The sequence below is a fragment of the Bombina bombina genome, chromosome 1, assembly GCF_027579735.1.
Source record: "Bombina bombina isolate aBomBom1 chromosome 1, aBomBom1.pri, whole genome shotgun sequence".
NCBI classification, from domain to species: domain Eukaryota; kingdom Metazoa; phylum Chordata; class Amphibia; order Anura; family Bombinatoridae; genus Bombina; species Bombina bombina.
In genome coordinates, this window is record NC_069499.1 from 179,234,820 (window position 1) to 179,248,689 (window position 13,870).

General features: G+C 40.2%; 1 protein-coding gene across 1 annotated transcript in view; it reads right to left on the reverse strand.

Moving 5' to 3' along the window:
- The window catches only part of BRMS1L (BRMS1 like transcriptional repressor), a 171,373-nt gene that overhangs the window by 140,600 nt on the left and 16,903 nt on the right, over positions 1-13,870 (reverse strand). Inside the window, exon 3 of the mRNA XM_053697737.1 lies at positions 13,254-13,381. Within this exon, the coding sequence (XP_053553712.1) occupies positions 13,254-13,381 (128 nt within the window). The remainder of the gene's footprint in view (positions 1-13,253; positions 13,382-13,870) is intronic.

Here is a 13,870-nt window from a genome sequence, read left to right on the forward strand (position 1 = left end):
ATATCAGAAATAATTTCAGTCAAACCAGATCCAAACAAAGACTTTCCTTTGTAAGGAATCGATAAACGCTTAGACTTGGATGATACATCCGCAGACCAGGACTTTAACCATAAAGCCCTGCGAGCCAAAACAGCAAAACCGCAATAAAAGAATTGGCCAATTTTAAAGCCTTAATCCTATCCTGAATCTCCTCGGGAGAAGTCTCCTTATGAATAGAATCAGACAACACATCAAACCAATATGCAGCTGCACTGGTAAACGTAGCAATACACGCAACTGGCTGTCATTGGAGGCCCTGGCGAACATAAATCCTCTTAAGCAAAGCCTCCAACTTCTTATGCATAGGATCCTTAAAAGAACAACTATCCTCAATAGGAATAGTGGTCCTCTTAGCCAAAGTGGAAATAGCTCCCTCTACCTTAGGAACTGTCTGCCAAGATTCCTTAATAGAATCCGCAATAGGAAAAATCTTCCTAAAAATAGGAGAAGGGGAAAAAGGAATTCCAGGCTTTTCCCATTCCCGAGAAATAATCTCTGAAACCCGATCCGAAACAGGAAAAACTTCCACCACGGAGGGAACAACAAAAACTTATTAAGCTTACTAGCCTTCTTAGGAGTAACTATGACCGTTGAATCTGAATCATCCAAGGTAGTTAAAACCTCCCTAAGTAACAAACGGAGGTGCTCCAACTAAAATCTGAAGGAAACCACCTCAGAATCAGGAGAATGATTTACACTATCAAAGTCCAAAATTTCAGCTTCAGATGCTACTGAAGTATATTCTTCATCAGACTTATGGGAAGAAACATTAGACATAACTCCAACAGAGTCAGAGTCAGAACCCTTAAACTTCCTTTTGCGCTTCCCCTGCAAAGCAGGAAAAGCAGACAAAGCATCAGATACAGCAGTGGATATGGGAGTAGCCATATCCTGCAATGAAAAAACAATCTGAGACGAAACGCTGGGCACTGCATGAGAAGAGGATTGAGATTGGGATGATTGGGGAGAAAGCTGCAGAATAGCTTGAACAGGAGACTCCTGAACAACATTCTCCTTATAAAATGTAGGCTCTGAATCAAAAAGCCTATCCCTATACTGTAATGTTCTCTCTAAACATGAGGAACAGAAAGGGATAGGCGGCTCCACTTTAGCATCAAGGCATAAAGTGCAAGTAATATCCTGCAAGTCCTCTTGCTCCATCTTAACACCAGCAAGAGAACAAAAATCAAGATATTCAAAAATCAGAAAAACTGCAGCAGCAAAAAAAAAATTAAAACATTTTAAAACGTTACTGTCCCTTTAAGAAAACAAAACGTTTAACAATTCCCACAGAAAATATACAATACACTATAAATATAAACCCCTGCAGCACCTATGCACCTCAACAAGCCTTGCTGAGGTGCTTACCTGACCTCCCACGGACTGAAGTAATAACCAACGTAGCAGAAACGATCCGGACTCTCTCACTGCTACTACCTGCTCTCAGATTGACCGCACATACACCAGCATAGAAGTCGACAGGACAGACACAAACTTCCTTCCCCTGCCTCCTAAAAGAGCGTACAAAACTCGCGCCACCAAAGCCCCGCCAAACGTGGGCGTATGCGAACACCTCCCGGCGGGCATAGTACAACAAACAGCCGGCGGGAGGAAAAGTAAATGCGAGACTAAACTCCCAAGCAGTCCGCAACCAAACACAGTCTACCCCTTAAAGGCATGTAAAACTGGCTATAATGAGAGATCTCTAACAGAACCGTGGTAATATCACAGAAAATAAAAAAGAGCCATACAAGGAGAACAAAGTAGAACTCCTAAAACAGAGCCAAACATCCTACTACAGCAGTGCCCCACAAAAGCTGCCATAATAAAATAAACCTACACAAGCAGGTTCACTATCCCAAAGTTATCCCCATAAGTGCCAACCTTTTCTGACCACTATATCAGAAAAATAAAAAACAGCACTTATCTCCATAATAATCTGCCCGGCAGCAGGGCAGCTCACAAGGTTTGAAAGACTTCATTCCTAACATGGGCCTGTGGATACAAAAAAAGACCAAGTAAACCTACATAGTCTTTTTACCAAAAGTGCAGCTCACAACCTGGGAGGCACAGAAGGGATTATACCCCCACAGTTCCCCAAAGCTTAAAAGCCACCACTGCTCTACTGAAGAGACTGAAGTGGATTACAGCTAAACCCCAGAAAAAAAAACAGAACAAACTTGTCCTGCTTAAAAATAACAAACTCTTGATTGAAGAATCAGACACCTAACTTTACCCCTTCCTTGTAACTGATACAAGCAAGGAGAATGACTGGGGGTTGTGGGTAAGGGGCGTGGTATTTAACAGCTTTGCTGTGGTGCTCTTTGCCTCCTCCTGCTGGTCAGGAGTGATATTCCCAATAGTAATTATGATGATCCGTGGACTCACTGTGTCATTAGAAAGAAAAAACCATGCTGAAATCCATGTTTGTGAAAGTATACAGAAGTATTCAAAATCTCACTGGCTGAAATTGGCAACTACTTGAATACAAGGAAAACCAAAAAAAAAGTTGATAAAGCACAAGAATGTCCTTTTAAAATACCTTTTTTTTCTTCCAGATGCTACAATGGAAAAAAGTGACTGATATTACTTTAAATTGAAGCATATTGAGCGGACAAGCACCAATAATTACTTATCCCTTTATTACACTTTTTTAAAATGTTTAAATTAGATTATTCCTAAAGCAATCATGCTACCAACTGCAGTTCCCAAAGAGGCTACCAAAATGGATTCATACCCCTGAATTTAAGTGAGTGCACATCACTGTTCTTTATTTCATTATATATAAAGGTGTATACTTTATAGGAAAGAGGGATCCTAGGATCACTCACACCATGCAGAGTAGAGAACACCTTGACCTGTATTATAGTTAGCGAGGATCGAGATAGTAAAAGAGGCAAAACGGGTAAATTACCTCTAATGATGAATCATCTACTGGGGCTATAGAGTAAGGTGCAGTGCCAAGAAATGTATTCATGCCAGAATAGAAAATTGGACAATGTTTTTTAACTTTATAATTGGGGGTAGCCTAAATTTACATAAAAGCGCAGAAGTACTGCTCAGAATTTGATGTATATTTATTAGGATTATTGAGGCCTTTTGCCCAGAGCCAAGTTCTGGATGTGATCCAATGAGTTCCATAGTGTGAACAGAAAATATGGAACATTAGCCAATCAATGATGAACAATTAGCTGTTACTTCTAGACAGAAAGGCAAATCGGGAATTGAAATGCTGAGCATGAATTATGCTACTTTTACCTTCTAAACTAACATAATAAATACTGAAGGAATGTCTTGAATTACTTATATTAAATAATAAATGCACTGCTCCTTGGCATAAAATGAAATAAAACCAAACATCAGAATGCTTAGAAAAAAAACAAAAGAAAGCATGTCTTACATATTGCTACAATGTAGTGCTGATTAAAAAGGAAATTTATGCTTACCTGATAAATTTATTTCTTTTACGATATGACGAGTCCACGGATTTCATCTTTACTTATGGGATATCGCCTCCTGGTCAGCAGGAGGAGGCAAAGAGCACCACAGCAGAGCTGCACATATAGCTCCTCCCTTCCCTCCCACTCCAGTCATTCGACCGAAGTTAGGAAGAGAAAGGAAAAACCGAGGTGCCGAGGTGACTGAAGTTTAACAAAAATAAAGACCTGTCTTAGAAAATGACAGGGTGGGCCATGGACTTGTCATATCGTAAAAGAAATACATTTATCAGGTAAGCATAAATTTCCTTTTCTTTTACAAGATATGACGAGTCCACGGATTTCATCCTTACTTATGGGATACAATACCAAAGCTATAGGACACGGATGAAAGGGAGAGACAAGACAGGAACCTAAACGGAAATAACCACTGCTTGAAGAACCTTTCTCCCAAAAACAGTCTCAGACGAGGCAAAAGTATCGAATTTGGAAAATTTGGAAAAAGTGTGAAGAGACGACCAAGTTGCAGCCTTGCAAATCTGTTCAACAGAAGCATCATTTTTAAATGCCCATGAGTAAGCCACAGCCCTAGTGGAATGAGCCGTAATTCGTTCAGGAGGCTGCTGTCCAGCAGTCTCATATGCAAAACGGATGATACTCTTCAGCCAAAAAGAAAGAGAGGTAGCCGTAGCTTTCTGACCCCTACGTTTCCCAGAAAAGACAACAAATAATGAAGGTGATTGACGAAATTCCTTAGTCTTCTGCAAGTAAAACTTCAGGGCACGGACTACGTCCAAATTATGTAACAGACGCTCCTTCTTAGTAGAAGGATTAGGACACAATGAAGGAACAATAATTTTCTGATTAATATTTTTGCAAAGAGCAGCCACCCTAAAAATGTGTTCAAGGGGGTAGCCAAGGGTCAGTTCATACGTCTGAAAAGAAATTGTTCTGACCTGGCCAAATACCATCAACAAGCCTCAGGTCTATCCATACGTTTAAAAGAGAGAGGCTATGATAATAAGGTTATTAAGGAGGCATTTGACATAGTAGAGAAATTGGATAGAACAGATTTGTTGAAAGGGGACAAGAGGAAAGCTAAACAAACACAGACTTCAGGCAAAGAGAATATCTTATTTATAACAGATTACTCAGAACAATTTAATGGCATTTGTGAGATTGTTAGGAGGCATATTCCTCTTTTGAGGGCAAATGATGGTTTAGCCAACCTCTCCGTTGAGAATTGTAAGTTTGCATATAAGAGAGGGAAAACAATTGGCAACATGATTGCCCCCACCAAATTGCCACAAAGAGTGAAAAGAGAGTCCTCTTGGTTAACCACACATGGGATGTTTCGTTGCCACAATAGAACATGCGTAGCATGTGAAAAGGTAGATACAGGAGACAGTTTTAACTCAATAGTAACAGGTCAGACGTACAGAAAGTACTCTTGTCTAAATTGCAGGTCAACATTCGTGTTGTATCTGATCACCTGTAAGGTTTGTGATAAGCAGTATGTAGGCCTCACGACACGTAAGATAAGGTCTAGGATCAGAGAACATCTTTCAAATATTAAAATTGGAACGGCAAGCACATGACTAGTGCAACATTTCACACAAATACATAACAAAAGTGCAGATTCGTTTAGATGGACTTGCATTGAGAGAGTTGTTTTACCAGAAAGGGGAGGAGACCGAGAAGCTCTTCTAGGTAAAAGAGAGGTGTTCTGGATTTTTAAGTTAAAAACCAGACATCCGAAGGGGTTAAACTCTGACTACGATCTGATAAATTTCTGGCAATGATGATCTAGTCTGCATCCTGTAGTTAGAGTGAATAAGGACAGCACCTTACCCTAGTTTTTCTTTACCTTATTTTATTCTATAATTTCTCAGCAGTATAATCTGCACATTACATAGGCTATTTTGTTCTATATACAATAATATATTTCAAAAGTAAGGTAAGGGATAATTAGAATAATACCTTCTATCCACAGTAGAATTCTAGGATATAAGATTGTTAATTTTGTTTTAACAATATATCTCAAAAATGAATTAAACCAACAAGATAAAGATTTATATGAATAACTATGAAGGTAAAATCTATGGTGTCAATAAAATGTACAAATATACACAACTTGCCCTTCATGTATTACATTAATAATTTTTATATGCAGCTCTTAACACAGCAATTACTTTATAAGTCCCATCCCAGTATATATACACATATAAAGGTTTGGAGTATATTCCCAAATCAAATAAGGTCTCCCTTCATAGGTTGCTAGATATACAATATAATGACTTAGCATGAATGTGAGAATAGTGAAATAGTTGAAGTGCTAAGTTCTTTTGTAGGTTCAAATAGGTGATGTAATGGTGAATTTAGAGTGACAAGTGTTATCAATTAACCCATTAAGTGTTAACCAACCAGACGCAGCATTGGGTTTTAAATAGAATGTTTTAGTATGTGAAGCAAGCAGCTACGATTACAGCACCCGCAGAAACGCATCAGCCATTGCTTTATATGCTGACTTCTTGTTGCAATTTTTTACATAGTCTGTGCCACAGGCTATTTAAAACAACTAAATAAATTTTCACTTTTTAAATTTCACTCCTGGCTGGTGCTCCTTATTCCATGTGATTTGTGTGCTGTCCAGCAGTCTCATATGCAAAACGTATGATACTCTTCAGCCAAAAAGAAAGAGAGGAAGCCATAGCTTTCTGACCCCTACGTTTCCCAGAAAAGACAACAAATAATGAAGATGATTGACGAAATTCCTTAGTCGCCTGCAAGTAAAACTTCAGGGCACGGACTACCTCCAAATTATGTAACAGACGCTGCTTCTTAGAAGAAGATTAGGACACAATGAAGGAACAATAATATCCTGATTAATATTTTTGTTGGAAACAACTTTAGGAAGAAAACCAGGTTTGGTACGTAACACAACCTTATCTGAATGAAAAATATGGTAAGGAGAATCACATTGTAATGCCGAAAGCTCAGAAACTCTGCGAGCAGAAGAAATAGCAACCAAAAATAAAACTTTCCAAGATAACAACTTAATATCTATGGAATGCATAGGTTCAAACGAAACACCATGAAGAACATTAAGAACTAAATTCAAACTCCAAGGAGGAGCAATTGGTCTAAACACAGGTCTGATTCTAGTCAGAGCCTGACAAAAAGATTGAACATCCGGAACATCTGCCAGACGTTTGTGTAGCAAAATAGATAGAGAAGAAATCTGTCCCTTTAAGGAACTTGCTGACAACCCTTTCTCCAATCCTTCTTGGAGAAAAGATAAAATTCTAGGAATCCTAACCCTACTCCATGAGTAGCCCTTGGATTTGCACTAATAAAGATATTTACGCCATATATTATGGTAAATCTTTCTAGCAACAGGCTTACGTGCCTGAATCAAGGTATCAATGACCGAATCAGAGAACCTTCGCTTAGATCAAATCAAGCGTTCAATCTCCAAGCAGTCAGCTGCAGAGAAATTAGATTCGGATGATGGATGGGTCCCTGAATGAGAAGGTCCTGCCTCAATGGAAGCTTCCACAGTGGCAGAGAGGACCTGTCCACCAGATCAGCATACCAAGTCCTGCGAGGCCACGCCGGAGTGATGGGGATCACCAAAGCCCTCTCCTGTTTGACTCGAGCAATCACCCGGGGAAGGAGAGAAAACGGCGGGAACACATAAACAAGGTTGAACGACCAAGGCACTGCCAAGGCATCTATCAGTTCGGCCTGAGGATCCCTGGATCTGGATCCATATCTCGGAAGCTTGACATTCTGGCGAGACGCCATAAGATCCAGCTCCGGCCTGCCCCATCTGAGAATCAGGTTGGCAAAGACCTCCGGATGGAGTTCCCATTCCCCCGGATGAAACGTCTGTCTGCTCAAAAACTCCGCTTCCCAGTTGTCCACTCCTGGGATGTAAATTGGTGACAGATAACAAGAGTGAGTTTCCGCCCACTGAATTATCTTGGATACTTCTGTCATCGCTAAGGAACTCCTTGTTCCTCCCTGATGATTGATGTAAGCCACAGTCGTGATGTTGTCCGACTGGAATCTGATGAATTTTGCCGAAGCCAACTGAGGCCAAGCCTGAAGTGCATTGAATATTGCTCTCAACTACAGAATATTGATGGGAAGTAGAGACTACGACTGAGTCCACACACCCTGAGCCTTCAGGGAATTCCAGACTGCACCCCATCCTATTAGGCTGGCGTCCGTTGTCACTAGCACCCATGAGGGTCTGCGGAAGCACGTCCCTTGGGACAGATGATTCAGCGACAACCACCAAAGAAGAGAGTCCCTTGTCTCCTGATCCAGATCTATTTAAGGAGACACATTTGCATAATCTCCATTCCATTGTCTGAGCATGCTCAGTTGTAGGGGGCTGAGATGAAAACGAGCAAACGGAATGATGTCCATTGCCACCATCAATCCAATTGCCTCCATGCACTGAGCCACTGACGGCCGAGGATTGGACTGAAGGGATCGGCATGTATTCAGAATCTTTAAATTTCTGACTTCCGTCAAAAAGATTTTCATGGACAGAGAGTCGATTAGAGTTCCCAGGAAAGGAACCCTTGTCTGTGGAATTAGTGAACTCTTTTCTAGATTCACCTTCCACCCGTGAGTCCTTAGAAAGGACAGAACAATGTCAGTATGAGACTTTGTCAGCTGGTAAGACGACGCCTGGATCAGAATATCATCCAGTGCCACTGCAATGCCCCGCGGCCTGAGAACCGCTAGCAGGGACCCTAGAACCTTTGTGAAAATTCTGGGTGCCGTGGCCATCCCGAAAGGAAGGGCCAAGAACTGAAAATGCTTGTCCAGAAAGGCAAACCTCAGGAACTTGTGATGATCTCTGTGGATAGGGATATGAAGATATGCATCCTTTAAGTTCACAGTAGTCATATATTGACCCTCCTGGATCAATGGAAGAATTGTCCGAATAGTCTCCATCTTGAAGGATGGAACTCTGAGAAACATTTTGAGGCTCTTGAGATCTAAAATGGGTCAGAACGTTCCCTCTTTGTGGGAACAACAAAAAGATTTGAGTAAAACCCCTGCCCCTGTATTGGAAAGGGACAAATTACTCCCATGGAGGAGATGTCTTTTACACAACGTAAGACCGCCTCTCTTTTTATCTGGTCTACAGACAATCGTGAAAGAAGAAACCTTCCTCTGGGGAAGGAATTTTTGAACTCCAACTGATAAACTTGAGACACGATTTCTAGTGTCCAGGGATCCTGAACGTCTCTTATCCACTCCTGGACAAAGAGAGAAAGTCTGCCCCCTACTAGATCCGGTCCCGGATCGGGGGCCGCCCCTTCATGCTGTCTTGGAAGCAGCAGCAGGCTTCTTGGGTTTTTTACCCTTGTTCCAAGCCTGGTTGGGTCTCCAGGTGGGTTTGGCTTGTGAATAATTCCCTTCCTGTTTAGTGGAAGAGGAAGAAAAGACTCCCTTGAAATTTTGAAAGGAACGAAAATTACTCTGTCGTCCCCGTTGCTTAGATGTTTTGTCTTGAGGGAGGAGGTGACCCTTACCTTCCGTAATGTCAGAAATGATTTATTTCAAGTCAGGCCCGAATAGAGTCTTTCCCTTGAAAGGAATAGCCAAAAGCTTGGATTTAGAGGACACATCCGCAGACCAAGATTTTAACCATAAGGCTCCTCGTGCTAAGATGGAGAATCCCGAACTCTTAGCCGCCAATTTGGTGATCTGAAAGGAAGCATCCGTAATAAAAGAATTAGCCAGCTTAAGGGCCTTAATTCTATCCTGTATTTCCTCTAAAGAAGTCTCAGTCCTAAAAGACTCTTCTAGAGCGTCAAACCAAAAAGCAGCCGCAGTTGTGACTGTTACGATGCAGGCCGCCGGTTGCAATAAGAACCCTTGATGAACATAGAGTTTTTTGAGAAGACCCTCCAACTTCTTATCCATGGGGTCTTTGAAAGCACAACTGTCCTCGATAGGGAAAGTCGTACGCTTCGCCAGGATAGAGATAGCTCCCTCCACCTTAGGGACCGTCTGCCAAGAATCCCGAACGGTGTCAGCGATAGGGTACATTTTCTTAAAAATAGGGGAAGGGGAGAACGGGATACCCGGTCTTTCCCATTCCCTAGCAACAATTTCCAAAATTCTCTTAGGAACTGGAAAAACATTGGAATAAGAAGGGACCTCTAAGTATCTGTCCATCTTACTCAATTTTTCTGGTGGGACAACAATAGAGTCACAGTCGTCCAGAGCCACCAAAACCTCTCGTAGCAAAAGACGGAGGTGTTCAAGCTTAAACCTGAAGGACATGACGACTGAAACCGTCGGGGGCAATGCACTTCCTGAGTCAGACAGTTCCCCCTCAGACAGGGCCTCCCTACCCCCCAATTCAGAGCCCTGGGAGGGTACATCGGAGATAGCCATCAAAGCATCAGAAGTCGCAGGGACCACCTGGGCCTCTGCCCTACTGCGTTTGCCTTGTAAAGCTGGCAACTTAGATAAAACTTCTGAAAGAGTGGATGACATAACTGCAGCCATATCCTGCAGGGTGAATGAAGTGGACGCAGTTGAAGAACACGGCATCGCCTGAGCGGGCGTTAAAGGTTGTGACGCTTGGGGAGAAAGTTGCAGCATACCCTGAGTCTCATCAGGCTGAGAAACATCCTTAGATATATTTGCCTTAAAGAAAATTTGTTCTTTAAACTGTAAAGCCCTCTCAGTGCATGAGGGACAAAAAGGAATAGGGGGTCCCACATTGGCATCTAAACACATAGAACATGTACTTTCCTGAAGGTCAGCCATGACAAAAAAACCAGCAATAGCAATATTGGTAGTTTTTACTGTAATTAAAAATAAAAAGCAAACACTTTTAGAAAATTTGCTGAAAAAAACCAGTGTACTGTCTCTTTAAAAATTAAAACCATATAGGCCTTTACTGCTTCTCAGTAAACCTGCAATAACAGGGAAGCACCATAAAACGTTTAGAAGATATTCCTGTATCTTAACAATCTAACTATGCATAACGCCTTAGGGACTAAATTAAACACTTGCACCTCACCACAGCTCTGCTATGGCGCCTACCTGTCCCCACGAGTCACTGAATAGACCTCTGTGACCGGCGCTCCTAAGACCGCTTGTGATAGTTGAAATAAAGTCCCCGGCTACAGTAAGAACCGCATGGGAAATAAAAATGTCAGTATAAATTATAAAGAGTACCGTGAACCACCAATGTGCCCCCTCCAAATAAAAACACACTCTCCTGTCCAACCATTAGTTTAGTAAAAGTTAATGTTAGGGTAAAACAACTGCCACAATCTCCCAGCGTCAAGCCCACAACAAAAACATATCCACCGGGCTAATCCTTTAATAGGGCTGAATTTCACCCATCGGGATACCAATGCACACATTTATACCCTGTGCAAACTGATTACCCCTTCCCGGTATAGGGAATAAGTGCCAGTCTGTTCTGAGATACTTCAGTCTCCCCAGAAGCAAATGACCGTACATACCTTAATGCTGAGCGCAGTATGAAGCCGTCCCACACAATGAAGATGTTCTTTTCCTCACCTTCAGCAGATCTGTGGGGACAAACAGGGTCTTAGATAATAGCTGCTAAGACCATAGGCAGGGCAGCAATCAATATGGGAGTCGCAGAAAGAATTAAAATCTCCCCAGTCCATTGCTTGAAAAGCCTGTAGCTCTAGCCCTGAGAAAAATAGCACACCCTGGTACCATTTAAAAATAATAAACTCTTGATTGAAGAATCTAAACTAACACCTCACTTTACCTCTTCCTATCACTAACACAGGCAAAGAGAATGACTGGAGTGGGAGGGAAGGGAGGAGCTATATATGCAGCTCTGCTGTGGTGCTCTTTGCCTCCTCCTGCTGACCAGGAGGCGATATCCCATAAGGATGAAATCCGTGGACTCATCATATCTTGTAAAAGAAATAAGCTTTTCATTCACTTTATACTAAATGAAAATCAAAATTTGAGGGAAAAATGAAAATAAAATTGCATAAGACATAGAACACTAAACCAAAACAACGTAAATGCAAAATACAGCTATAAAGTCATATCCTGACTTTCATGTTACTTAAAGGGGCATTTAACACTAAATACATTTCATGCACCATCCTCTATCTATAGGTATCGCAATTTTGTAACCGAGGTTACACTGCAGGTATCTGAAGGAGAGCTGCTGCTCATGTGAAAACACATTGGCATTGGAATGCAGTGAAAGAGATTTCAACATGGCGACACTCATGACTTTGCTTATAAAATATAGTTAGTGTTTAATGTCCTCTCAATACTTAAGACCCCTCCCCCTAGAACTTTACATGGAGAAAATACTATTATATATTGCAAATATATTGATTATTTTAAGGTTTTGTTCATTTTACATGGTGAAGTCTCCTTGATGCATCTTGTACTTGCTTACAGGCAGGTAACAAGAGGAGGGGTTTCTTGTTGACAATTTTGAAGTTTCTACCTTTATACAATAATGTAAAATAATTTACATGTATTTATTTTCTGCAGCTCTGTAGAAGTTAATGGTGACAGATTTATCATTTCTGAACTATTTTTCTTGTTGGAGACAAGTTCAACCCAATTGTATGGAAAATATGCCAACGTTTATTAACATAAATTATACTAAATATTTCCCAAGTACATAATTCTGTAAGAAAATCACAAATTACAATCTTATACCATTTTAAACAAACTAAGGATTTATTTCTAGTCACCATTTTATTATCTATAAAGAATTTGGTTCAGGATATATGCACACATATTAGTATTGCTTGTTATTATTCTAAAATGATTGTATATGTGTCTTATGTTTTGTTTTAAAAGTAACATAAGACTGATGATCACTATTAAAGGGACATTAAACAATAAATACATGCTAGATAGAATGATGCATTCAAAGAAAAGATTAGTCCATGACTAACATGCAGATGTATTTTTTAAAGTTTCATTAGTTGTTTAAAAAGTGACACAATAAGTGTAAAGTTTTAGTGTCTATAAAACACTGGGAGCTGCCATGTTGTAACTCGTGTTACCTTCTCTGCTGTGGCCAATTAGGGTCAGTTATAAATAGGTCACTAGAGTGTGCAGCCAATGGCTGTGCTGGATTTAACAGTGTTCTGCACTTCTATTTCTAATAGGAACTGAAAAGCTCACAATTTCATAATGGAATTACAGGCAAAGAGGACAAAATAAATAATGAAAGTATATTGCAGAGTTGTTTTATTATATACAATTTATCATTTTATATTACCATCTCAAAGTGTTTAATGTCCCTTTAATGCAACTTCATCTTAGGAAATTAAATTGCTGGTAATTGAATATTCACACGTTGCCTAATTTTAACATAGCATAAGTTAGTTATTCACTGACTTAGTGTCATTTTCTCATTGCTACTGCATATATCTGCAATTATTTTAATAAAGCATGTCATTGAACACTAAAAATCTGTTGGATAGAATCATTTATTTGAAGCAAAGATTAGCCAGAGAATATTATGTGGATGCACTTTTTCTTATTATAGTCGTTTGAATGTTGGAAAAATAAATGAAAAGTTTTAGTGCACATAACTCAATAACTGTTGCCATGTTATAACTGACATTTCCTTCTCTACTGAGCCAATTAGGGTACAGCTATAAACAGGTCACTAGTGTGTGCAACCAATGATTGTGAATAATTTATGACATCTGCGATGTTATTTTTAACAATTTTAGACAAAATCTTAGGAATACAGTATGACCATACCTGCCACTTTTGTTCGAATTTGCATGTTTTCCTGTAAGGCTGCTAATGGTTCTAGGTACTCCGGTGCTTTCCCAGCAATCACTTCTTGTAGTTTGGCCTCCACTTGGCTCAGACGTTCCTTGTAAAGTCTAGAAATACACAGAAAGTAACAGATGCATTGTTGTTTAAAAAGTTTAAAACGTAGGAATTATTATTCTTATTTATCTAAACAAAGTTTCAAACAAACGTACATAGCCTGAAAAAGCCTGATGATTTGTTAATATGTAGGCTTGTACTAATGATGCCTGGAAAAATTAAATTGCTCCATTGTAAGCATAATTTTTCAAATAGATATAAAAAAACTGTTAATCCTATCAAAGTTACATGTATTTGTATTGCAGTTACAAGAAAATTTGAAGTAAACTGGTTAAAAATATTTATTTTTCATAAAATGTTTACATCAGGGCTCAACAAACGTGGGCTCCAAAGTGCCACTGGTGGTGCCCCTCCCCCACTTATCCTTGCTGTTTGTGTTGCCAGTAACATAGAAAAACAACCCCTGGGGACCTTGAAGCAAACAACCTGTGGGGACCATGAAGTATCCAGCTCCTGTTGTCTGTGGGGGAACCAGGCAGGGA